We start from the raw sequence: 27,606 nt of genomic DNA on the forward strand, positions 1-27,606 counted from the left end.
TGCAAAATATTTCATAATTACATAGATACATCAAGTATACGAATTACATATCATATATACATATCCAATGAGCACCCATAGAAATGCGATCGTCGAATCTTTATACTATACATATTCATGTTTTGAAATCAACCCCCTTGTAGTCCTTGAAAGTAGGCGAGTTTGAATCACCATACAAGGGTTATCAAAACATCTAATTTTTGATTTCCCATAGATAAGATAGAATGCTGATTCCCACATTTCCGCTGGCGAATTGAGTGGCCAAAAGATTGGCATTTAGGCGTCGCACGCGCCACCAATTCATCATCGTCGCGATCAGACTCACCTGTCAGCCGGAATGATGACGGCGTTCCACTCTGAAGGGCGTCGCGAATCCAGCCAAATTGGACGTGTGCCCGGCTTGGCCCGTCTGCCTGAATAATTCGCAGTTAATTTCCCGGCAAGCGTGGCGAAATGAGGCACAAAGCCCGGCAATTTCGAGACGCGACTACGGGCCTTTTCGCCGATTTTATTTGGTGAGAAAACATTTACGCACTAATTTCTGGGCATTGACTGGGCCACCGGTACTCCTCCTCCTGCGCCTGCTTCCTTGCCCATTAGCCCTGTGACCAGAAACCAGTTGCATGCCAATTGGTTTGCAATTTGCCGCGCTTAGCAGGGGGCGGGGTAGGTGGTGCCTGGTGGCCGGGGGAAATGCTCACTAGTGGGTGGCCATGGGTGGCAGTGGGTGGCAGCGGCCTTTACGGGGTTGCCCGCAAATAGTGCACGCGTAGCTGCCCGACGCGTGGCTCAATTACGCGGTTAAATGCATTCAAATTGAGTTGTTTATACTGCGGGCGTGTGTTCTGGCTCGGTCATTTGGGGATCGCTCTGTTCCGGAGTCAGAACTGCCCAATTGGCTTTTACTTAGCCAAAGTTAACTATAGACTGTGTCTGAGTCATATTAACCCAGATGCGAAAATTTAGCCAGTAAATAACCATTAAATTTCAAGGCCATGAACTTTAGATAAGTACTTAACGTTATGATTTACTTCGCTTGTGAAAAGATTAGTCTGTTGCTAGTATATAATATTATGGCAACTGGGGGTAATAAAAACTAAACTTTTTATAATTTTTACAAATAAGTAAGTATCTGTTTTCGGCAGTACCTTGGCTTAGCTACTTTTGGTACCTCATCTTTGGTAGAATGCTCTGGCTCTGCCTACTTATGTGGACGCCGTTGGCAAATCAGTTCCGGTTACAGTTGTTGCCATTGTTTGAGCCCGCAAATGCCACGCGGCCGAAAAGCATTGTTCACGGGTTTTGGGCAAGTGTTGGGCCAGGGCCACGCTTTAACCCACCAGTGTCAGTGGCAAACATAAAACTATCAGCGTTCCGAGTGGCCAGAAGTTGCCACCAGCTGGTTGATTATTTATGTCATTGCTACCCTTTAGCCGGGCTTTCTTGCGAAATCCGCTTAAGTGTGACATTACAGGCGAAAGCAAACAAAGCCGGCACATAATTAAGGGAGCTGCCGCCAACTTTTCGGGCAAAGGACTCGCCCATGTTTATAAGAACCCCAAACAGAAGGAACACTGCGCAGAAAGATTTAGTTTAGTAAGAAGGATTTACATGTAGTACAAAGTGAGTTACGTTCTAAATTCACTGAATGTGATTATTAATATAGTAATATCGTTTTTTTTATAAGTAATCAAGTATTCAAGAATACTAACTTCAACTTAATGACCAACATATATATACATATTTAAGGATGTGATATTAGATGGTTAAGGTAATTTTAAAGGTATTTTCACATTAATGTGTCGCATAATCTATAAAAAGATTTCAGGTCACATAGAGCAAAATGGATAATAGATTTGTATTAACAGCTACCTTTCCATATAAACAATAAAACTGGCTTAAGCAACTAATCCTTTTCATATTTTCTTTCTGTGCATTGGAAGATAAAGGAAGGCAGAACCTCCTGGCAGGCAACAAACTACAGCAATTATAATACGCGAATTGCGGCGGAACTAAGCAGCCACAAAGGAGCGGAAAGTATCTTTTGATGTTGCGTTTACAAGGATTAATTTATTTGCATTTGCCCTGAGCAAGTGTCCCCGTCATCCTGTTGACTTTCCAGCAGTCCTGGGCCCCATCAGGCTGCGCAATCTTCCATCAATTTATTTAATTTATTCGTTATATCCGACTGACTACGGGAACATGGAACTCAATTACCGGACCACCTCTCAGATTGCTGGTAATTCACCTTTTCTGCCAAGTCGGTTTCATTTGTTGCGCTAGATTTTTCTCAATCACATACGGGCCGGAGCGAATCCCCCGGGGGATTCGCAGGGCAAACTAGTCCAGACACATCTGCGGTGGCTCGGGCTCCCAAATAAACTTGGCTAACAAAGAGGACATTTGCAAATGGCTTTGGTTTGCTGCCTTGCCGGCCGTAATGAGCAGATTTGTTTTAATAAGAAGGACTGCAAACTAAGCGCCCGCCCTGGCCTCACTTGGCAGTTTTAAAATGAGCAGCCCGACCGGCAACTAATTGTGACCGGAATCCGCATCTGGATCTGGATACGGCTAGAGTATCCCCACCCCCTTTCGACCTATTCATCCCATTTTTGCCGACGGGCGGCGAGCTTAACAAATCGCTAGTCCGCAAAATGAATGAGTCTTCGCAGGGGATGCTGCTAATGTGCTCGTTAAAGTTTTCCGCTGGCAGGAAGTGAGCAAAAAGATGCGACACCTGCAGAATACTCGCATCTGGTCGTTATGACAATGCAGCGCATCAACTGGATGTGCCAAAATTGTCAAATAATTATCGCAGCAACTGCTGGTGGATGGTGATGCCAGTTCAGCTCTTTTCAAGCCGCCTATTTTCCAATCCGAGATTCTTACTAGTTATTAGTTAGAAACACTAAAGAGGTTTACATACAAAAAATTCTAGTATGTACTATTTACTGTAAAGAAACTTAAATTATGTATATCTTAAACGCAAGTCTAGAGATTTATCATAGTTTATAATTTGCCTCAGATTTTACAAATGTATCTTTAATGCTCTTTTATAACAAATAGTAATAGCTACTCAATTTATAATATATTTTCTAATTTTTAATTGCATTTCAAATTTTCCAAAACAGCTTTATCCAATAGAATATGTTAATGGAGGTAATATAGGTTTATTTAACCATTTGTTTTATATGTAAACATTGAATTTAGCTACAATTATTCGGTAATGAGCAACACTGCTAGAACACGCTGATCCTGATCCCGCTTTTCGCTGGTTGCCAATAGCGTTGCTAATTATTTATTTACTGTAAAGAAACTTAAATTATGTATATCTTAAACGCAAGTCTAGAGATTTATCATAGTTTATAATTTGCCTCAGATTTTACAAATGTATCTTTAATGCTCTTTTATAACAAATAGTAATAGCTACTCAATTTATAATATATTTTCTAATTTTTAATTGCATTTCAAATTTTCCAAAACAGCTTTATCCAATAGAATATGTTAATGGAGGTAATATAGGTTTATTTAACCATTTGTTTTATATGTAAACATTGAATTTAGCTACAATTATTCGGTAATGAGCAACACTGCTAGAACACGCTGATCCTGATCCCGCTTTTCGCTGGTTGCCAATAGCGTTGCTAATTAGCGGATGGCCCGACCTCAGGTCGTTATATCTATTGGTTTCCCCCACATATTTGCTGTCCATTGTTCGGGCCTTCGATTTTCGGGCATCAGCGTGAAATGGGATTGCTGGAAAATGTAGCTGGGAAAAGGGACCGAGAAAGAGAACTAACCCTTTGGACAAGTTGAAGTTCTTTCGGATGAGCGCACGCAATTCAATTTTAAACTAACAACTTAATCCTTTATTCAATTTGAAACCCATTAAAAGGACATTGCTTATCCTTTTAAGTGAATGCAAACAGCTTTTAATGTAAATAGGAAAACGAGATCGATGCCGGAGAGTTTGCCAATCTCTCCAGCTGAATCATCTGCATTCGTCCTGGGCAAGTGGATGTGGAAGAGGAAAATTAAAATGCAATCGGTAACCGGTTCGATTTTGGCCGAACGGCCAATTGACATTTGCAACCGCACTTAAGAGCCGGGCGCTCCGGTCCTTTGAGCACCGTATCCGCATCCGAATCCGAATCCTTGTACCGGAATCTGGAAACGCACTCGAGAACAAATCGAGAAGAGTTGGCTGGCCGAGACGAGGCACGGCGACTGAATTCCATTTGAATATTTCATGCTGTTGTGGTGGCAAAAATTTTAAATCGACTCAAGTCAAGTGTGTGGGGCTGCCGAAATCAATCTCGATTTGTGTGGCAACCGAATTAACATAGGATCCGGAGGCAATATAAGTGTAAGCCACTTGCCGCAGAGTCGGTTGCATTTGCTACTTAGTGTCGCCCCCCGCCACCACCTCATCCTCCCCATCCTCCTCCACTTCCAGCCACTTATCCTTGTCTCTCCGATTCAGATTCCGATTCCGATTTTCATGGTTTTGTTTGAGCTATGCATTTGGCTCTTAATACCTTCAAGTTTACTTTTTTAAATGTATTTTATATTTGATTCCGGCAACGCACCATCAACACCACCAACAACAGGGCCACCATCCCCACATTTTCCAAATCTTCCACTTCCCCTGATGAGGAAATCGTCCCAAAACCAGGGCCACTAAGTAGAGTTTGGGAAATTTACCATGTGCACTCACGTAGTATAATTTACCCTCCTCGGCACAATAAAAAGTAGAAACTTAGCTGCAAGTATTTCGTTTGCTCCTGTTTCCTTTTCTTTTTTTTTATTTTAAGCAGTGCGCCTTTTTTGATTGCCTTTTGTTTTGCCTGCCGCCCATTGTTGTTGCCCGTAATGGGTGATGCTGGGTTTCCCTGGAAAAGCCTTCGGGATGGGACCAAAAAGAACTTTCCCATAGCCAAGTGCTTTGGCACATTGTAGCATCTCGTGTGGGCTACATTTTCCGAAGGAAACTGGACCCGAAGGGGCGTATCACAAAAGCTAGTATCAAGGATAAGGAAAATGTAAAGGTGTAAACACTTGGAGAAATATCTAACCGAACGAGGCACACGATTAACTCTTTTCCAATTTTAGGACAGTCTTTTCTTCTTACATTTTACACAGTTTCTAGACAAGGTCATTATGAAGTTATATTCCTAATCTGACCATTAAAACTAAATACATATAGTGGGCGTGTGGAGCAGTAGATGAAATTGATTTTAATTGTATTCAATTGCGCCACCTGTTGGCGGTTACACCTAATATAGTTGGACTTTGAGTGGGCGTGGGATTCTTCTGTTACTGCTACATACTTTTCAAAATAATAATTATAATTATCATAAGAAATATATATATTATCATTGCCATATGTTAAGTACTGTTTTTAAATGACGTATTGAGTACTAATCACTCACACAAAGTCAAAGCTCTAATTAACTTTTAGATTATTCGAAATAGGCAATAACAATACGATCGAACATAAATAGATGATTTTTATCGCAACTTAACAGTCATTAAACTTAAGGATACTTCCCTTTGTCTACTCCATCACACGATTGTATACACAAATCCTGTAGTTTCTCAATTGGATTGTCCTTCTGCTTCCACGAAGTGGACCTTCCCTCTTAGGCTGCAAACTGTCCTCGACCAGGCTGAACAAACAACAATATTTGGACACGCGACTCGTTGGCCACTTGATCTGAGTTCCGAATGGGAAGTTGACAGATTTTGGCAGGAGACAACAAACGGAGGGCCCGGACAAACATCGCAGGCATATAAATGTCAGCGAGTCAATGCTGAACAAACAAATAAATGTAAATAACGTGAAATTACAGAAATATTAAATGCTACCCCGAAGGGATGGCCCTTACCCACCTGTCGCAAGTCCCAGCAGAAATCTCGGAAAAATGTGGGAGCATGAGGATGAGCCAATCCTCGGCAGGCTTATGGCCACTTACCCCTGTCGCAGCTGAAGTGGGGACACAGTTGGCAGGACACTAATAAGCAGCCAGTCAATCGGGTCAACTGGCGGAGCTTGGGCTAACTTCTTATCTATAAATGGCCATAAGCCACGAAACGAAATGCGTGTCCTTTTTGTGTCCTTTTTTTCGGACACTTGCTTTATTCTGGCATTTTTTTTCTGGTTAGCTGCCACTTGGTCTATCATTAAGACCCGAATTTCAACACATTTGTGCGCATAATCCCTTAAGGCTCTTTAAACTTTACACACTTTTCAGATGTCCACCTTCCCCGAGAAAGGACACAATTTGCGCTTTGCCGCACCGGAAAAAAGAATTCAACTAAATCCTTTTTTCCCGCAGACTGTTGAAATAAAAAATTCCAGGGGAAAAGGTTAAAAACATCAAGACTAAAAGGCGCAGGCATTATGATGGGTCTTGAGTTTTAATTGAGTGTGTGAGCGGCGGGAGGGCGAGGCGGTGGTCATCCTGGCCAAAGGATGGTCCAAATTGTGCTAAAACAATATGCAACGTGTATGTGTGTGTTTTGTGCCCAATTAGAGTTGCAGCAGCGGTCACTTGAAGGACAGGCGAAAGTTTCATGGGACGGCCCGAAACTTTTCCATTCACGCCTCAAGTATGAGTAATTGAATCCCACTCCTTGGCCAGATTTCCTCTTTTCGACTCTGTTCCAGAATATGCTAATTATCGGCTTAGGCGCATTTTTCAATTAGGACTGCCAAAGTTTTCCCCCACCAACAAATTAATTTAATTACTACGAAAAACAATTACCGACTGCAGATGCTGCAGAGGATGTTACTTCCTGCAGACAGAGTATATAGATCTGCGATGTTGACCAATTCATATGTTCGAATACTAAAGATACATAAGACACATATAGTAACAAAATGAATTCGTTACTTATTCTCATATAATATTATAATTCGTAAAACCCCAGAACGGTTTCAGAAACACTGATACTTGTGTGTGCCTATTAGATTGTAATTGGATCTGTGTATTTTAGAATCGTGACTAATCGCAGGTAGGTTGTAAACGGAAGCGCACCAAATCCGATGATGAAAGAGAGCCCGACTGTGTAGCATAATTGCGCCATTGCGTCATTTGCCACGCCATCACGCCGCATCGTGGCATATCCTGCCATGTCCTGCTATATCCTGGAATGCACTGGCGCTCCGTAATAGGAGCCGTAATTCACGCCGCAGCATGCCTAATTATAAAATTAGTTATGGACCGGCGGGCAAACGATGCTCGCAAGTCAATTAAACAAATAACTGGCCATAATTCGCCCCGCGGCGCAGTAATTTGCCAAATAATCCACCCTGCCAGAACCGCCAGCAATTGATTTATCAGTTGACAATTTGGCATGCAAACAACGCGGAGACCCGTAAAATGATCCATCTATCCGCCGGAGGCCTCCTCTTATATTGTTGACAGCTCGTCAGCTAATTACACGCCACAATAACTTTAATAACTTTGCAGCCGACTCGTCTTCGGCTTGCTGCCTGTATATATATATATGTATGGTTGTACTTTTATCATCAACACTTCGACGGGCTAAACATTTTAATTAACTGAAGGCGTTCTCGGCAGCGTCTCCTTTCTTTTCCCTGCAAGTTTATGACTACTTAACCGCTGCTCATTTCACACTTGCCCCGTCGTCCTCCCATCATCCCCCCTAATCGATTTCGGCTTTCATCGCAAAGTGGCAAACAATGTTTCATAATTTTAACGCTCTGCCCGGCGGCAGTGCTTCCTGTTTCGCGGCGAAGTCTTCCGATTCCTGGCCCTTGGCCCGCGAGTCCTTCGTTATTTCCTGCAATTTATGACGCATAAATAAACTGAATTTCAAACTAAAGGCGTCATCTATGCGACTAACAGCGGGGCAAACAGCAAAAAAAGTGTTCAAACTCATTAATTTAAACGAGATTTGACGTGCGCTTTGATAAAGCCGCAATTTATATTCGCGCCAACGTGGCCCAAAGAGTTGCCCGAAAAGGGGCGGGGGGCCGGACTTGGGAGGCAGTCTGCGATTGCTGGGTTTAGTTTACGAGAACAATGGCCGGTTTAGTGACATGGCGGGCCGGAAAAGATATGATTCTATATGCAAAGCTCAATTACTGCACTGCGAGGAATAGGATAGAACTTTGCTCAAAGTATCTTGAAAAGGTGGAGAGGAAAACTAAGCTCATTGCTAGTAACTTTAGCCACAAAATAAAAAAACTATAATTATTTGATCACATTTTGGTTGACCATCTTAAATGCAGTGTTCTCTTGTATCTTTCAGTGCGCTCGCTGAAAAAGAAAACGAAACGTTCTCCACTTATAGCCACAACAAAGGGGCAAGCAACCAACTATGTGTGGACTAGCTGGTCAGCGCCATTTTGGCAGCGGACTCCATTTGCAAAAGCAATTAATATGCTTTTTGTTCTTGCTCCTTTGGCTGCCGGACTGCCCAATGGCACATAAATTTCAACAAAGTTGTCGTGGCCCTGTTAGCATCTCGTAATCGAGTCAAGGCACATCCTCGAAATCCTCGAAAGGGGAGTTCCTGGACGAGATGGGCCGGGGGAGTGGAGAAAAAAAGCTGGCGACTAGGTAAGCCAACAATTTGCATGCATTTAAATGATGGGCGACAGTGCGGTGGCCCAAAACGCAACTAAACTGGTTGTGGTGGTTTGGCCAGAACTAAATAAATATTTACGCACATGTGGCCAAAAAATGTGAAATAGACAGTGCAGCAGCAGCAGCCGCATCAGCATCAGCAGCAGCTTCTACAGCAACAGCAACAGCAACATCGGAAAATGCCAATTTCCAAAGCAAACAAACCAAAGCCAAAAGCAATCAGAGCGACCCGAGTCGAGCGGGCAAAAGTGGAAATCAATTTGTCAAATCGAACAATTGAAATGGGCACGAAAGGATTACACATGCGACCTGGAGGACTGGGATTTCGAGAGCGTGTCTATATAAATCAAAATATTCCAAAACGCAGCGTAAACAAATTTGTTTCAAGAGCCCGCCTCTTGTGAAAGGGTTTTCCGTTTTCGATCGCACTATGTGCGATATCCTTTGTTGGCGATTTGCTTTACAATTCGCTGCATCCGCCATTAGTTGCGCCAATTAGAATAGTTGAGAAATTTGAATTCTGCCACATCATTTAATTTTAAATATTTTAACGAGCTCCGGCGGGGTGTGGAAATTTTTAAATTATTGCGCTGCATCGCCGGCGGCTCGGCACGTCATTTGCTGCAGTACCAACCCCAACCCCATTCCAACCAACCCAGCTACAATCCATCTACAACCCATCCAAAAACCCATCCCATGCGATCCCATGTGACGCGATCCGTGTAACACGCGAATTTAAATAATCTTTTGTTGCTGCCTTGCAGCCAAATGATAAATTATTAAATTAGCTGTGGCAGCACTTTTGCATGTATCACCAACGCCCGGTGGTGGTTCCCCCACCAGGAGGACCAAGGACTCGACTCGTCAGTGATTTGTGAGTGCCTGCACTTAGGGAGCGGATGCCTTTCGCCTTTGGGTAGTTAAATTGAATCGTCTGGGGACAAGTTTCTAATAGAGAGAAACGCAGTTGAGAATTGTTCGGATCGGTGTTGCCGCCCCAGAACATTTTATTTTAAATTGCCGGGCTGGTTTTTGCTAATTTGCCTTTTACATTGCTGGCTGCGACCCAAACTACACTGAGCCGAATGACAAAAGGAGCACTTTGTTTGCATATCTAAGTGGGTGCTTTAGGGTGATGCACTGAGCAAAATAAGTACTCAGAATAATTATTTTAACTGATAAGCCGATAAATTCTTTTGGACTTGGTTTGTATGCATATATGTATGGTATACCTTTTTATTTGTATGATTACCAACTCTAACCAAGTGTTTAAATATAAAAAGGGTATTAAAGCAATTTATTTAATTTTTTTAAATTAATATAAAGAACATTTAACACAAATTGATTATGATTGTTTGCACTTACCACTAATTTGGAAGAATAGGATTAAGCGGCCACTTCATTGAATTTATAATCCTTCTTCTGAAATTTTCTCTCCCCTTCTTTTTTTGAGTGTGCCCTATTATTTGGGTCCTTGCACACTTGTTCCCATTTACCACGCCGGCAGGACAATTTACAATGTGTTTTGTTCATTATAGAACTATTCCCGTTGACCTCCACGGCCCGCCCTGGAAACAGCTCAAGGCGCATATCAACGCACTTGAATGTGGCCGCCTGTCGCCTCCGGGTCCTGTTCCTTGTGCAGCTCCTGATTTTGGCCACACGAAGTTTTAGGGAACAGGGGTTGCAAGAACTGGGATAGCGATCCGTGTGTGCGCCCCCGACTGCGAGGCTGGGATTCTGTGGCTTCTGCTATGTCGAACCTTTTTGTGCCGAGTGCCCAATGCCGAGCGCCCCTGGGGGTTGGCTAATGAATAGTTCCTGTTACCGGAATCGGAGTCGGACAATTTTCAAACACATTTGTTGTAAATTACGTTGTTTGCGCGAGTGTCGACTTGATTCAGTTTAATTGATGTCAATATGCAGGGATTTTTCCAACCCTTCTCTGCTGCTGCTGGCGGAGAAGGGGTGAACAATTTGTGGATTGCATTTTGGTTGTTTACAAATATTTACACTTTTTACTGCTGCTCGCAAACACACATATTATCTGATAAGGGCACATGGCGCATTTTGGAAAGTACTCGAGCTGCCAGTGCCCCCTTCCCTCCCACTGCCTCTGCCGCATATGCAAAAGTATTTGCGCATATTAAAAACTAATTTCAAAAGTCAACATGCCAATAAAAACAACAGACTCCCGCCAGGAGGGTGGCTCCATCCGCACTGGCAGGTACTCAAGACGCACCCCTTTTTGCTGGCAGCCAAGGGCGCTGACAATCCGGTGGCTGGGTGCGCCCACAAATTAAGCAAAAGGCACTCGATGCCACCAGCTACTCTACTCTACTCTACTCCCCCAATCTGCCGTGAGCAGACAGCAATAATTTAGGAAATATGCTTAGGCGAGTGCTAAGGGTTGCTCCGATCTGAGTCCGGACCAACCAAAATGCGGGCGTCCCTTGGAGGATGCTGGGATTTCCAGCTTCCGAAATGCTGGGGTGCGCCTGTGGGCTGGCTGCTCAAACAAAAGCCAAAAGTTATGCCGAAAATGATATTTTTCATTATTAAACACAATAATGTGGTTATTATTTTTATGATTGCGGCTGCCCGCTCCTTTTGCTCCTTTCGCTCACGTTCGCTCCTCTTGCCGCGCTGCGAATTCCTTGGGGATGGAGCTGCATTCATTCGGTTAGTTTGTTTATGTTGGGCTTGTGGTCTTTGGGGATTTGGGCACGCTTAATTTTAAGTGCCCCGTCGAAGGGCCGGAGAAGCTGAAAAGCGCAGCGTGTAATGAAATATTATTGCTTGACCAGGGGCTTTTGCTCTCCTGTTTGCCCGCCGGTCGGGCATGGGCGAAACAAAGAAAAACATTTGCGCCAAATGGTTTTTCTGGTAATTAAAGAGGGGCCCCGGGTTCCTGCCATTCAGAACGGAACGTAGCTGTTATGTTCTATTTAAAACCATGTGCTCCCGATTGTGCCAGCACGCTCCCGAGAATTATGATCCATGGCAGCAGCCGGATTTGGTTTCTCACGCATAAGCCAACGCCTCTAATAAGGCAATTAATCAATATAATTACCAGCGATTAATCATAAGTCAGCCCGCCACGGCACGATGACAGTTTTCCGCCGTTTGGGCCAAACTTTAAAAAACTAAATTGGGAATCGGAGGCAAATAAATCAATGCCTCTCGGGCTATGCTCACTGAACTGCTACAGGAGTCGGGAAAACCCATCAATCCCCCGAAATGTCAAAGCCGCAAGGAACATCCGACAAATTCCCGTAAGTCCTTGCCGACTGACTCCATTCGAGAGCCATTTCATCTGGGTGGCTGCTTAAAAATTAAACAATCTTCGAAGGTTGCTGCGTCGACACCCTTTCAGTGGCTGTCATACGGGGATATTCTTAGCATCTCATTGACCCGTGGCAGCCGCAGCCGGAGAAAGCATCTCCGAGGGTCGGCTAATCAGTTTAAAACGCTGTCATCCCGAAACTCGCCCATCTTAGGCCCTGATTCCCGTGGAAATGGGCATCCGAAAGTGTGTGGGTTGCGGCTCATTTTAATTTGTAATACGAGTCGAAATTGGGTGTAACTTAGACTCGCCGCCATGAGATTCGGGTGTGGATTACACCCAGCTAGCTCCCGGCTGATGTGACGCGTAGAAAGTGCCACCTGGAGTCGCAATCCCAGTCAAAATCCAACCGAGTCGGGGCGGGAGCTGGGGAAGATGAGCGGCGGATCAAACCGCAGACACATGTGTGAAAGTGTGACTAAGTAGCAGCCTGAGAAAATGTGACAAGAGGTCGAGCGTCAATTTAAGTACTCTTTTCAGACATTTTCAGACTGTTTGCTTGAGTAAGAAATTTTGCTACATTTGGTCGGAGTTATAAAGGAGGCTACCAGGTAGCTTTAGCAGTACACCTTAAAGATATCTTTTATCTCATAACATACTATCTAAGTAAATCAAAAAAAAAAAGGATTCTACAGCCATCAAAAGAAGATAATATAAAAGTGGTGATAAAAGACAACACGGAGTCCTTTATCTTATACTTACCATAAACCTTTTGACTGTTCCTATTGCTTAACGTAGCTTTCCTATTTTTCTAAAATTTCATTCGTAAGTCGTATAAACTGACGCAAATGCAAATCAAGATATATATAATATATACTTCTGACTAAACAACAAAAGGGAAAGATAGCAATTGACTTGATTTGTGGTTTCTCATCGTAAAGGACTTGATATTTATAAACATTGGACATAAGACTAGATAATTAATGAACAAAAAATGGTGTAAAAATGTTGAATGGTCATCTTCTGGCAGACATATAATGCTTTGTTAACCTGTTCCATATCATTACCACTGCTAACAGATAAATTCTTAGCTGCAGTCCCAATAAATTTTCCCGCTTTCCTCTGGCTTCCACTTGAGAACTGAGAGAGGAAATTAAATCGAACATCCGCAAATTGCTTGCCATGGCAGGAGTTGGTAATCTCTCGATTATGCCATTGCCAAATCCAGCAACTTTAATGACAAACCCAATTTACCAGCGACAGGACAATAAATCACTGGCAAAATGACGCTGTCAAAGACCGAGTGACAAGCAGGAAAACAGAGCAGAAAAAACAGTGAACCAGAAAACAGGACGATAAAGACAATGCCACAAAACAATTTCGCAAGGAGTTGGCAGCTGGGAGATGGAATGTGGGGATGTGGGCATTTGGGTGGTGGAGCTCATTCGCATGCTGACCAACATGTCGGTGGCGACAACGAAATACGAGCACTCCCCCATTGAAGGACCCCCAAGGAAATCGCCCCACACATTGATGAAGGTGTGGAAACGTGCGATTTTGTAATTGATACTAAAAAGCCCTTAATTGGCACCTTAACGCTGCTGATGCTCTGACAAATTTCCCCCAAGGACCAGTGACGAGGGCCGTTCCTGGCGTTGACATGCGTGGGTTGTCCAAGGACACAGTTCGAGGGCCAACGGGGGTGGTCTTGCGGATGGGGTGGTCGAGGACGTGGATGCGGACGTGGACGTGGACGTGGGCCGAAGGTAATCGGATACCTTTTAGGAAATGGAGATGCCGCAATCAAAGGCGTCGAAAATCGGTGCCACATTATGCCGCATAATCATGGTCGGCATCATCATCGCTGTCATGTGACCATGTGGAACATCCAATCCCGGCGCAGCCAAAACAAATGGCTCTAATCCATAATTGTCTGGCCGCTGGTCAAGTGGGACTTGAGCCAATAAATCTCATCGAACTAATTCGATACGTTGGCCGTTTGCCGTTGGGCGGCCAGGATGTAAAGGATGTTCAGGACGTCCAGGGCGGAAGTCCTCGAGGAAGAGTCACCCTTGTGGTTTTCGCTACTTGTTTGCCAGCCTGTTGTCATTTGTTAACATTTCATTACATTTATTTCACCGGACACAATTGCAAAGTGGATGAATGGCTTTGCCGTTTGATGTCGCCTCGAGGATGAGTCCCCGCCATCTCGACCACCATAAGCCACCCACCACCCACCGCCCACTGGCGAATTTATCTGCTTGTGCGAGTACTTATTTGCTCTCAAACCAATTTGTTTTATAATTGAATTTGAAATTGAAGATGACATTCAGTTTCCGATTGTTTTGCGTGTGGTTCTATAGCTATGGCCACAGGCCACGCCCCGCACCGCCCCCTTCAGCAGCACCTCGCTGACCTGACCTCAGCTGTCTATGTGTTTAGGTTTTGGTAATTGTATGCAGAGATTCTCGGCGCGTGTGTGTGTGTATGTTAGTGTGAGTGCTTGACCAGAAATTCAATTATGTATACAATTTCACAACCATTTTCGGGATGACTTTCCGAAAAACTCAATTTTCTATTTAATTTGCTTTCAAGTGGCATGGCGGTTTCTGGTCTGGCATACCTAGGTCATAGGCCAAAGTGAAACGAGCACACACACACACACACACATCGGCATATGCGTGCACTTTGACCTCGAGGTGATTCGCATCTGCAAATATTGTTTGGCACGCCGAGCGGTTTTGGATTTTATTCATGCATCATTTGAGTTTGCGGCTATTTCGATTGATTTATTCGAATTACCGTTCGAAGTGCTCTATAAATTTTGCATTTTTCCGCTGTGGCAGTGGGATGCAATTATTTTAATCGGTTTAACGTTCGGCGCGGGTTAAGGTGCAATCATTTCAATTAGCGCGAGAAAATTGTGGTTTTGTTCATTCATCCAATGAGGGGAAACTATTTTTGAGTACTACATTTATTTAAAACTTCTTATCTGCACTGCAGAAATCATATATCTCGATTTTCAATGAGTCTAAGAGTTGGATTCTATCGCATACCTATTAACCCAATAGATCATATTTAGGTAGGGAGTCAATAGATATGGCTTTCGTGGGCAACTTACTTGTGAAATCACTACGAAGTGAAATCACTATAAAGAAAAGTTTTAGAGCAAAGAATCCCTTTAGCACATCTGAAATGTGTGGGTATCCTGCTTTTCTAAAACTCCTAATGTTATTCTCATAAAGATACTACTCATTGCGTAATATATCTGGATCATCCTTATGGCCTATTTTATTTGCAGTAACTTCCAAATGAATTCTCACAATACAAGTTCATGTGGACGAGCATGTGGCTCAAACGGAAATTAAAGGACCCCGAAGTGCATCGAGGTACAGGTCCAAGTGCACTGGACCCCAGATTGAATGTCCCAGCCCGAGCCAGACACCAAATTAGCATACATACCATAAAGCAAATTTGATTTCTATCACGGACCACCCAAAACCCGGCCCACAGAATGGAGGCGAGTCACTCAGCTGTGCGCCAAGCACTTAACCCGCTTTTAGCAATAAAATTAACTTTCCATAGAGGATTGGGATGCAGGGATGTGCTGGCAGCACGTACAAGTCGAACGTATAGGAAATTAATGGTTTAAGGCAAAAGTGTTTAACGAAATTGGCCGGGGCATGGAATCGGGGATGAGGGCTGGGAACTGGGTATGGCAACACACATGCACACCGAATACCATGTAGGCTACTCCAGAAGGCAGTAAATCCTGCGACTATCTCCGCATTTCACTTTATTGGCGCATAAAAACCGAGTCAAACCGAAACGAATACGGAGGAGGAAAATCACCAAAGGAAAGCCAGCCCAGATCAGTCTCCGTCCGTCGGCAGTGGCTATCCACCCAACCACCCATACGCCCATCCGACCGTGGAAGCCGGATGCCTGATGCCGGACGGGTCTGGTGGCGTTGGTTCAATTTGAAAGGGAAGCTGTGCTTAAGAAGGCGTGTAATTGAAACATTCAAAAGACAATTTCCAAGTCTTAGCACAGACACACTTAATGGACGCAAAAGACATGGACAAAGTTAAGAAGTGAATGCGAAAGAAAAATGCCATGGATTTCGGGAGGCAGTGCATCCTTGGCGCTCGGCGGGGTGGGTGCGCGGGTCAATCAGGCGTAACTGGGGGTCAAAGGGATTGGCATGAAATATAGCAAGTTATTTCCCACCCAGCTGCCACCCACCACCACTCCATGTTTTCCCATTTGCCATTTCCGCTTTCCATTTCCATAGGTAGACAATGCGTGCGTTAATTAAACAAACAGCCAATAAGATTGATGGCACTTTGATTGAAAAACAATTGATGCAACTGTGCGTACACATTAGCATGATATTGGACTCCTTCCTGGTCATCAGAGGAGCAGCAGCATCCTTGTCCGCATCAGCGTGTGGCTCTTATCAGCTGGCGGGCCAAAAGTTCCCGAGAAGTTGGCCCAAAGTTCGCATAAATAAAGGCCAATATCAATAGAGACACACACTTGTGTATGTGTAAGCTGATTGACAGCATCACGAGGTCCGTTTCCGTGGTGTTTTAATGGATTTTTGATTTCCACTTGGCAGCGGGGTTGCGGGTTTTGGGGGTTGGTCTCTGGCTGCCACTTTTTGCTTCCATGTTTATCGCTTATGTAAACAAGCCACATCTAACAACGGGACACCACTTGACACTGACGTGCTGCGTTTTTGATAGGATGGCGAGAGCAATGCGATTCCCATTAACCATGGTTTCCATTGGTTCGTTGTTAGACGACACAATCAAATTTTTGGCATTAAAACGCATACATATATATATATATTTCACATATTCGGTGGCGCATACATAGTACCAATTGTAGTACGTTTACATAAAATGTTCCTTTATTTACAAATACACTACAGAGACTAATATCGAACGTATTCGAACCAAAACTTTATGAGTATCTATAGCTCTTCCAATATTCGTTGACTTTGCTGAAATCTCTTAAGTTGCCACATATGGTAAAATTGTCTAGTGTCATATGATGTTTTGGTTTTCCAGCCACAAAATGTGTTGTTTTCCTATAAGTGTAGCGTGTAAAAATGTTGGCAGCCGCCAAGTCTTTTGTTTGTTTGTCTTCTCGTGGTATTGAGTTTTCTGTTCACCAGCCTGATGTGCATACGTATAATTGTTTCGTAAGCCAAGTGCTGAATTTCTACTGAGCTCTAAAACTAAGCTGTCGGTTAAAGCTGATTGCTAAAAGCAAAGCAAGAATATTATAGGATAATAATAATAAGTGGTAGATCTATTAATAAAAGACACCATCAATCACAAAATAAAAAAGATTTTAAAACCTTTCCTTTTGGTAAGTAAAATTATAATAAAAAAAACATTTTGCTAAAATAAATCAATTTACATAATTAAAAATATTATTTTTTTTATAAAAAACGGATATAATTTCATTATAATATTGTTAATCTGCAATCATTTATATCCCTTCGAACGATCATTTCATTTAACTCTGCTCTGCATTAAATATGCTGCTTATCCTTGGGGTCCATTATAATAAACCCAAACTTTTTTCGGGTTGCCCAAAAATCTATAAACTCACTACAGCTTGGTGCTATAACAATCACAAATATGGCGTTTATCATCTACATTATAAGAACCACAAAAACGTTATAATCTTTGCTTTATGCTTAATATGACATCAATGGAAGTGCCTCGAACAACAAGTAGAACAATTTTCGTTTTCTTGCATTCTATTTCGAAAATAAATATATCACTTGCACTTAATAATTTAAAAGTGTGTAGCTTCGGTTATAGCCCGCCTAGTGACCTTCTTACAAGGCTATTAATTTGGTTTTGCACTTCTCGGCTTCCCACAGCTCCAGCAAGTGATCCCGTGAGCTTGGGTCTCGCTCCGGCGGAGAATTCTCGGCAGAGAGGCTGGTGGGCGAGAGAACTCCGGTCTGAAATAATTCGGAATGGTTTAATTAAATATAAACAAATATATGCAAGAATTCTATACCTTGGTGGCTATCTTGAGGGGGTCCAAGTTCAAGCCAATGTTCTTGGCCAGCTTCGAGAGCGGGCTTGTAAGCTGCTTCAGCTTGTTGGCTTCCGGATGAGTGGGCAAACCAGGAAGGCTGAGATCTCTGGCGGACGTACTGAAAACGCGTTACAGTATAAACACGGCATAGCTTTAAATAGTTCTGTTTATTTTGAGCGATTTTTGGCCAGAAACAGCCTGAGTGTATGTGGCATGGAGCAGGCACTGATATTTCTCTTTTTTTTAACAATAATACATGCTAGTCTTAGGTATTTATTGTAAAGATAAAAACATTGAACGTATAGAAGGATCGTAATAATACTTTGAGCTTGAGGAATAAAACTGACCAAAGGTTTACATAAACACATTTACAATATCTACTATAAATAGTTCGGCTACTTAACAACATAAGACAAAACAAAAAGTTCTAACGAAATGTTCTCTACAACCAAAGATCAACGATCAATCGTAGAATACAGACCTGGACACAGGTTTCACCCCCTTTTCCCCGTCGTCAAATGCTTCGTGAGCTTCCACACAGATCAAGGGATTTGGCGTAATCGGTCGGATGGCCGGTGCATTTTCCAGAAGGCCCGTGGGCAGACCAACGTGGTCCGTCACGGAGTTTATGGAAATGGTTAGCACATCCTCTGTGGTTTTGCACATGCTATCCTTCTGCTCCAAATGTCGAATTTCATCGGAGGAGCTAGGCGAGTCCTCCTTTTGATTACCCATTACAATACCCACCGACGGCAGAAAGGCGTTCTCGTTGTAGTTGGACTTGTCCATAGCTATCTCCACATCCGAGTCCACCTCGGGCTCGTACAAACTGTTGTCGTGCTCATCGGTATCGGTGCTGCTGGCGCTGTTGGAATTTCGCTGCTTGCGACCCAGGGTGAAAACTGCCTTTTCCGCTTCCTGGCCAGGTTCTATTTCGCTGTCTCTCTGGCGCATTACTTGTGGATTCATAGAAGCTGCCTGACTGCTGGGATGAGCTTGAGGCTTTTTAAAGGTCTGTCCCAACTTCGAGAACTGTCCCGCCACATTTGAAATCGCCTTTGAGCTGAACTGTACCAGCTGAGATTCGGAAAGGTTGCGCGGCATGCCTCTTGGAACATCCAAAGTGGGCAACTTGCTCTTTCTTCGCTTCAGCACACCACCCGTGATGTAGCGCACTTCTGTATTCCCTGCATTATCCAGGGCAATGCGGAACATCTCGACAATTGAAGTCATGGACTCGGCTAGCTCCTCCTGCGTCTTGATCACATAGGCCATGTTGTTAAAGAATCTTAGATTGGCCGAGCGGAACATGTGGAAGTAGCCCTCTTGCTCTTCCACGCTGTAGTTGAGACGCAGACAAAGATGCGCGGGTGCGGATCCCTGAAAAATTTTTGTCTGCTGATGCATGCCCAACTCTATGAGACGCACCTGCGTCAGTTGCACCTTCTCGAAGCGCACAATCTTGTCCAGATGTGAGTCGTATTCGGCAACAATATAGCAATCGTCTGTGAGCAACAAAATAGTATCCAGCTCTGTTTCGTTGATATCGCCGGAGCTGCGGAATAAAGTTGGTATGCTTACAAATATCAAACAAATGCAAAGTAGGTTGTCTTAACTAACCTTGGGTCAGCATCTATTAGTCCCCAGGCTCCAACGGGATACTGAGCGGTTCCGAGTAGAAGGCGGCGACAATCTTCCACTAGCAACTTGGCTTGCTCGGCGTTTTCCGTTCCGTCATTTTCATCTGGGCCAGCTTGTCCGCCCAAAGCACTGAGTGACTCCGAGGAGACCTGGTTGCCTAGCATCAAATCTATGGTGGCCTGTCGATACGAGTCCTTAAATCGCGCCAAGTAATAACTGAAAATAGCAAAAACTCATTAGTTACAACAAAATATACCGTCGGTTAAAAAATAAGCGAATGTGCAAAAGATAGGAAAGGATAAGTATTAAATGTGGGAAGAGTACCTTTAGTGATAAAATAATCAAAGGATATATAACAATTGAAGAAACTATAAACTTTAAATGTCTGGACTCGATTGCATGGTCATCTACTCCAGCTTGGTATCGCCTTTGAGCTGCGCACCTGGTCGTAACGATGGATTCGAGGAGTTGTAGCTCGGGACCCAGCACACCAGGATTATAATAGCCCCGAAGCGGGGGCCGTGTTTCAGGAGTGAGGATCTGGAGAATGGTGCCTAGGACCTCGTCCTCCTGCAGCTCTTCTGCCCGCAGCAACTGGCCCTGCATCAGATCGATGATGCACTGGCGAAACGAGTCCGCAAAGTTTTGTATGAAAAAGCTACGAAGAAGTTGGGCACGGCATTAGCTACGGGTCTGTGCATTGGAATAGTAGTATAGTGTTATAAAGATAACCCATTGCTTAGCATTGGGTTTGAATTTCAGAAGAAAACGTAAACTTGATCTCATTTGATTATGAAGAAACAGGCATGCAGCGTTAGTAAAGCATGAGTACTAATTAAAGACGGTTTTAAAAATTTAAACGCATGACATGGCTATTGAGATTGAAGTTTTGATTGATTGGACGCACAATTACCCATAATTAGCAGAATGGCGATAGTCTATTTTAATTTTAATAGCAAAAAGGGTATTATTAATCGATTAAGTTTGTATATGACTATGACAACTGGATTAATCAAGATAAGGAAAATGGAAGAAATGTAAGGAAGCAACAAAAACAATAAAAGTGGGTACTCATAATTTTTATACGAACCGATTGGCGGAGTTCATGCCGTCTTTCATCATACCGCTGATTTTGCGTTCGCCGGTACGAGTATAGTCTCCCTGTATTAAATCAAGTTTAGTTGACCACTCGAATAAATCGTTGTTTATCTACTTGCCTTCAATGCATTTGTGCCTGCATACTGCCTACTGATTATGTCGCCATTGTTTGCCCATAGCACCATAAACGGAGATTTCAGCTGTTCCGGAATGGGAGTGTAGGGCGGCGAGAGGCCTAGTTTCACTAGCTGAGATTCAAGCACAGCCTTGCCAATAGCCGTTTGCACCACATTCGTTCTATCTAGGCAGTCCATGCAATTTACCCTAAACACGGATTTCTGGTTGCATATCATTCCACGTTGATCCCGCCAGTGGAATCCCATTGCACCTGCCTCAGGGCCCACTGCATCGATTAGAGCCGACACATTCTCGAAGCGCATGCCGCGGCTAAACGGATAGATTAAGAATTATATATGGTATTAGATGATAAGATCAGTTTTAAGTAATTGCATATTACCAGTAATCGTGAAAGTCAAAGGTAACATATATTAATCGATCGTTGTTTAACTTAATCACGTGATCTGCATAAGCATCTCCAATTGTTTTTTCCTTTCCGCTCTGCTCAACCAAATTGACGATGCACACCCGCCCATAGGTCTCCAGTTCCTTGGTAAAGTGCAGTTCAAAGGCCTGTTGGGTCTCGGCAACCCCTCGATCGAGGCGTGGTGGTGGGCGGTACTTGTAGCCCGGCTGGCTCCAGTAGATGGGCACCGATCCACGCACTTGGGTGAAGGATAACTGGTGATGACGGAATGAGAGTATTTGTTCCGTCTCTACGTAATTGGCGCAGTTTCCCTTTTCGTCTACGCCCCGTCGCTTGTAGCTGTTGTTAAGTAGGAATAATATTTAATAAAATGCGGAAATCAGTAAGTTTGAAAAAATAATACCGTGTTCCCGCACGATGACGTGATCTTCGCGAAACCAAGGCCAAGGTGAAGCACTCATTGCCTATGACACAATTTTCAACTTGCATGAATCCCTGAATGATGGGCAGTATCCAAGTTTTGTACTGCGAATAAAACGGTTTAGTATTTTAAGCCAGGGGCACAAATTTTCGAAACACATACATTCAAGTTAAGCAAATCCCGTATCATATGCATGTTCCAAAAGAATCTCTCATCCGGCTGCGACTGACTCTCCTCCGATGTGGCCTCATGGCGCTGCAGATTGTTGGTGATATCGCAGTCGAAGCTGAAATAAAAGCTGTCCGTCTCGTCGAATATCTTGTGTAATTCCTCCGTAATGCGCCGTTCAATATGCCTTGGCTCTCGAATGCCCACAGATGACTTAACCTGCTTGGTTGCCAAATTTGCAGCTTGCTGGGTAGTATTCTTAATAGTGTTCCCTGCACTCTTTACGGCGCCCCATGTCTTGTTCATACCCTCTAATAGTTTGGTGCTCTTTGAGGAGCCTCCGCCGCTCGACGGAACGCTGGCATTGTTGTTGTTGGAGGTGGAGACGCTATGTGTGGGCGTGGACTGGTTGCTCCTGGTTAAAAATATAAATGAATTAAATGACCAAACATAAGCTGTTGTATAAACTCACTTGGTGTGCTTGGTGCAATTGGGCAAATCGGTGTCCGGATCGTCGGCACTCAGAATGCATATGGACTTGATCTTATACACCAAGTGTGGTGGATATAGAACACCCACTGGCGATGCCTCCTTTACCACAACTAAATGGGGTTCGTAGACGTTGGGCAGTGAGATCACACCCACAATTCCATGTGTCACTCCAATGCACTCTATGTCGTCCACAGAACTGAGATCCCATCCTGGAAATGGAATATACGTAAGTTTGTTAACTTTCTTAGTGTTTTTAGCAATAAAACTCAACCTTTTATTACTGAAATTATAGGAATTCAAATTTGAAACTTGTAATCCATTTAAATAAGTCTTAAAGGTTTTACCATATAAATAATTGTTAATAGTGGTTAATGTAATGGAGAATCTTATAATTTACTACCTAACTAAATATGTAGATGTGTATTGATTCAATGAGATTGCAGTGATCCCAAGTCCTTCTCTAAAGTATGAATACAAAAATGTCAAAATAAATTGTCCGACAATTTTATGAATGATTTGTAGGTATGTCATCTGCCTAATGACCATGTTTTTGCTCGTTAGGCTTTATTGGGATTTGATTAGCGTACGCCCCCTGAATAAAACAATCTCTCAGAATAAACAACTGGCAAAGCTAGTCCAAATAACTAGAACATTGCTCACCCAACGAGCACGAATATTGACCGCCGACTAATGAGGACTGCCCTGAAGTGACAAAGCCTGTAATTTCAGGTTACATATTTGCATCTGGGGCGTTGCGTGTGGAATGATTTCCCCTTGGGTTGGTACAACGCTCATAACTGTGCAGCGAATCTGAAAGCCACCCACACCGCCCCCTGCTGCAGCTAAAAACAGCAATGTGCAATTGCACTTTACGTGCCGGATACGTGCATCCTTGGGATTCTTTTATGTGCGGCACGTTTAAAAGTTGCTCATGCACTTTAAAGCGACTTGCTGCGAGACCCCTTTCTAATCTTATCTTGCAGCCAAGTTTATCTGGTTCTCCCAAATGAGATAACGCCGGAAACTGTCTGGAACCCATAACTTAGTCCATCTTCTGCTGGCCCTAAACATCGATATGAAAGTGTGGCCCTTATAAATTTGACCAAGTTGATTTTGGTGGCAAACCACTTTTCATCGTGGGCACACACGCTCTTCGGCAAACAATATAATTTGACGGTCGGAGCAGCTGCGGTGACCTTGGCAAAGATTTATGGGCCAGGGGTCAGGGTCAGGGGTCACGCGGCGGATGAGTCATGCCAAACAAAAAGTGACCATCCCCAAGGACCTGGAATGCGAAGACTTGTATCCCAATACAGTTCGTGAATACAGGCAGGTTGCGTGTCCCAAATTGATCCAAATGTAATTGCTGCGCACTAAACACGCAATTAACGGTTGCAGACGCGTTGTCGACTGTTGATTGTCTAAGTTATTGGAGTTAGTGTGATAGGAACAGCAGGATGTCAACTCGATGGGGAATCGAAAGTTTAGACGAAACGAAGTTTACAGATATTTCTAGTTGATGGAATTGATGCAATGAATATATCAAACTTGAAAAGCATTGAGATGTCAACCAGCAGCAGGCAAATTTCGAGATTGAACTGAATTAGTAATTCGATTAGATGGTGTTCTGGAGAAGCCCGCTTTCCGGGATTATTCACGACTCATGAATCTTTTAAGGCTTGCGCCCTTGAAATATCTAAAAACATCGCAGTGTGTGTGACACATACACACTGAAAACAAATGACCATTTTCAGGAAGTCGCAATTGCTCATTTAAAGCGTATGATACATCACTTATCTGAATGAACTTTGTAGCAATATTGACCTCCGATTATTAAAAAAACGATGAACATTGCGACACCCACACAAATACGATGCGATTCATTCGATTCAATTGTGTTTCGAGACCTGTAATTTACCTGCTTTTATCGAGAACTCGGACGTCCTTCGGTGCCACCACAAACTCTTGTCCCGCTTAACGAAGATATAGTGCGAGTCGGTCTGGAACACCTCCATGGCTGGGTTTTCTACACTACTTTTGTGACATTACCCGACCAGCAGACCAAGTCAATGAAAACTATTACGAGCAATTTCGCGACTCTTTTGTTTACGAAATTTGTGACATGACCGGTGTGACCAGACTGTGGATGGGACAAAACTCCATGTACCATTTGTTGGTACATATACTATCGATTGTGGCTACCACGATATATCTCGATTACTTTCATTTCAAATAAGTATTAGTTTCTTATAACAGATAAATGGTTTTAATGATGATAGGTTCTTTATTAAAGATTGTAAAATCAGTGCGGCATTGTCGTTAGCTCCAATTTTTCCCTAGTAAAACTTACACAACGTATTTAAACTTCTAATCACTTTTAGTTCTTGAGACATTTAGAGAGGTCTTGATCAAGAACGGGCGGTGTTTTTCAGTATCTCCATAGCTGCTATTTTGACTCTACATAGTTCGGACTGCCATCATATTTCTACACGAACTTAATAAAAAAACTCCGCTGTGCATTTCATATATAGTGGCTCCACCTTTACGGTCTACTTCTGAACTACTTTTCTGTATGCGGCCGACTTTGGTTTCCGATGGCGCCACTATATACATTTGTTGATTAATTATTTACGAGGTCTATATGTTTGGTAAGTATAATAATAATTACCAAGTTAAAATAAAATCAAAGAAGACATAAGATAATATTTAAATAATCTATGTTAAAGTTTCAGAGACTAGTGGTCAGAATAACGAGGAATAGCGTCTTCATCTAGAGTCTACAAACCATTTCTGACTACGTATGCTGAACATATATTTAAATGGTTTATTCAACTTAAGAGAACTGAGCATATGAACTCGGCGTACGTATTGAACTTTTAGCCACAGTCACTAAGCTAAATTACATGACTACTGGAATATGGCTTTCAAATTTTGGTCTAGATGGACCAGTTGGTTCTTAGAAACTATGTAGTACATTGATCAACAAGATGCGCGAGGCATTATAAATCTAAAAATAACTTACAAACGTGAATTTTTAATTTTACCTACATATAAGATCCCATTCGTGCATTTTAACATATTTTAAAAATTATATGTTAATACATATATATTTACTTTTTGTGCGAACCTTAAAAAGCCTTGAAAAAATGGCTCCAAGTCACAAGCAATGATAATAGCGATTCTATCGTTTATTTACGAATTTGGGTCATTATCATCAATCAATGTTTTCCCGTCAGTCTGCGGCAGGGTGCGATTATGGCAGCAGTTAAACGGGTTGAAGCTCCCAATTTGGGGATGGCGAAAAATCGATTTGGAAAAGTCTCGTTTCAAGATGTTCTGCAAAAACCATATTTCATTTCCCCTTCCCCGCTGCAAGCTATTTTCTGGAAAAACAATTCTTTTAATAAAGCGCAGGACATTAAAAGAGCACAAATCAATTTGAGGAACATGCAGATCCTGGTGCTCATCTTGTAAATGGCCCAATCAAATTACTATGGGGACGGGGCCAGCGTTGCGCATTTATGACAAATGTTGTGCGCCTTGATGAGAAAACAATGTAGGCACGTTTTTATGCGACTCCTGGTCCTTTGAGCTGCCTTCCTTCCGACGGGGATGAAGGCACGGGACAGGACACGCCGATGAGGTTATGGCTGAGGAACTGACGAACGGCGCTCAGCATCTCGCAGTTAATTACTGTAAGTGGCACGCCGATAGTTGCTAGTTGGCCAAGTGCTGGATGCACCTGCCACCCGGAACACGGCTGCCTGACACGGCATCGGACAGTCGCAAGTGGCGGATCAGGCAAATCAAACGCCCTGCCACCCGGCTAAGCCGGCTCATCATTCACGGAATCCATTCATAAAAAAGATATATGACACAGTCACGCAGAAAACACGGCAAATGCTGTGCTTCAAATTGAATTGCAAACGAGCTAATCTATCCTCGGGGAGGGAGGGTGGTAGGCAGGGACGAGGGCACGCGCTCGAGGTCCTTTTGCCTGGTGCTTGGGGAATATGAATTTATATCTTTTAATCTGCAACAGCAGCAATGACTGCCCCTGCCCTCTGCCCTCTGCTCTCCCGCCCTTGGCCAGTGCACACAAATAGAAGTGAATTTAAGGACGCAGGACATATTTCAACAGAGCGACTGCACTCTGCCTCTGTTTATTGTCACTGTCAAGTGGGCCTTCGGGGTGTAAAGTGGCCACTTCCACTGGGAGTGGGCGCAGTGGGCGGATTGGGCAGATTGACGTCCTTGTAATTGCATTAAAATGCAATTCGAATTGCCGGTCGACCGCCGATTACGACTTTTCCCAGGCCACTGTCAGCTGCGGAACTCCAGTTGCCAGTCCGTCGGGTCGCTGAGTGCCATCGAGTGTAGGTGTCATCGACATCCTACCTGGCTCCCTATCTCCCAGGACTGCGTAAACTGTATTGATAGCTGCCTTCAACGCGTTTCCCACTTCCTTGCGGCTGCGATTCGATAGGGGAATGGGCACCAGGACATTTTGAGAGACATTCGTGCGCAGCATGGGTAATTTTTCAGTTCTTCTTGTCCATTATAGCACATTTAGTCAAGTTATATTATAATAAGCTCTGGTTTAAAATACATAGTTACTATTAAGCTAGTTACTATTGAATTCTTACTAGGATAATTTGTATATGCTACATTTTCAAAGACGTTAGCTTTACATTTTCATAAATTCTCATGCAAGGTATATAAAGGAGCTGACCTTATGTTGGATGTGTTATGTTATGTTTAATAATTTGGAAATAAACCAGAAACATAAATTAATTATTTTAGCCAAGTTTTTATATATATCTATCCTAAAGATAACCCTCTTCTGTCAATCTTTTTCCCATGCATTTTTATCCAACTTACATCGCTTTTATGTGAGTAGCATCTGCTACTAGGGATCACTCCTGGGGACCAAGTGTTATCTGCTGAGAAAGTCTCGGCACTTGATTGAACCGAACCCCATTTCCCAACCCCCTTTTACCGGTCAAACACTCAACGCCGATACAAGCGGATAACAATTATATTAAACAGCAGGCAAAACAACATCGACGCAGGATTTGTAACAGGATACGCGTGTAACCACGAAACGGAGAGTCGGCAATCGCAGCATCGCCAGCAACGACAAAACACCCTTTCAATTAAATATTTGAAAACAACATTTGGCAATTATACAATTGACACCAAGGGCCGAGAGTGGGGTGGTGGTGGTGGATGTGGTAGGGGAAGGGGATGTTCATGTTCCGAACACGACTTC

General features: G+C 43.2%; 1 protein-coding gene across 3 annotated transcripts; it reads right to left on the reverse strand.

Annotated features, from left to right (window-relative positions):
* Positions 1-16,747: 16,747 nt before the first annotated feature.
* LOC6614339 (phosphatidylinositide phosphatase SAC2) lies at positions 16,748-24,477 on the reverse strand. Of its 3 annotated transcripts, XM_032721321.1 has the most exons (12): positions 24,253-24,477; positions 22,315-22,543; positions 21,837-22,257; positions 21,657-21,778; positions 21,227-21,592; positions 20,829-21,156; positions 20,702-20,772; positions 20,054-20,269; positions 19,591-19,827; positions 18,452-19,525; positions 17,950-18,088; positions 16,748-17,890 (listed from the first exon to the last, which is right to left on the reverse strand). In XM_032721321.1, exons 1-12 carry the CDS (start codon positions 24,347-24,349, stop codon positions 17,762-17,764), a joined length of 3,429 nt encoding a protein of 1,142 aa, XP_032577212.1. In that variant the 5' UTR covers positions 24,350-24,477; the 3' UTR covers positions 16,748-17,761. The 3 variants fall into 3 exon arrangements, with proteins under 3 accessions (XP_032577212.1, XP_032577213.1, XP_032577214.1); XM_032721322.1 differs by lacking the exon at positions 20,054-20,269 and having other exon boundaries at positions 17,762-17,890; positions 24,253-24,349; XM_032721323.1 differs by lacking the exons at positions 16,748-17,890; positions 17,950-18,088; positions 20,054-20,269 and adding an exon at positions 18,119-18,195 and having other exon boundaries at positions 24,253-24,476.
* Positions 24,478-27,606: the final 3,129 nt, after the last annotated feature.

The sequence above is a fragment of the Drosophila sechellia genome, chromosome 3R (genome assembly GCF_004382195.2).
Source record: "Drosophila sechellia strain sech25 chromosome 3R, ASM438219v1, whole genome shotgun sequence".
NCBI classification, from domain to species: Eukaryota; Metazoa; Arthropoda; class Insecta; order Diptera; family Drosophilidae; genus Drosophila; species Drosophila sechellia.

What these genes read in the sequence shown, in the direction of transcription:
- LOC6614339 (XM_032721321.1), bottom strand. Translation starts at nt 24,349, where the DNA reads ATGGAGGTGTTCCAGACCGACTCGCACTATATCTTCGTTAAGCGGGAC. An exon ending in CGAGTTCTCGATAAAAGCAG is followed by an intron (nt 22,544 to 24,252) that starts GTAAATTACAGG and finishes TTCCATTTCCAG; the next exon opens with GATGGGATCTCAGTTCTGTG. An exon ending in CAGGCACAAATGCATTGAAG is followed by an intron (nt 20,773 to 20,828) that starts GCAAGTAGATAA and finishes GATTTAATACAG; the next exon opens with GGAGACTATACTCGTACCGG.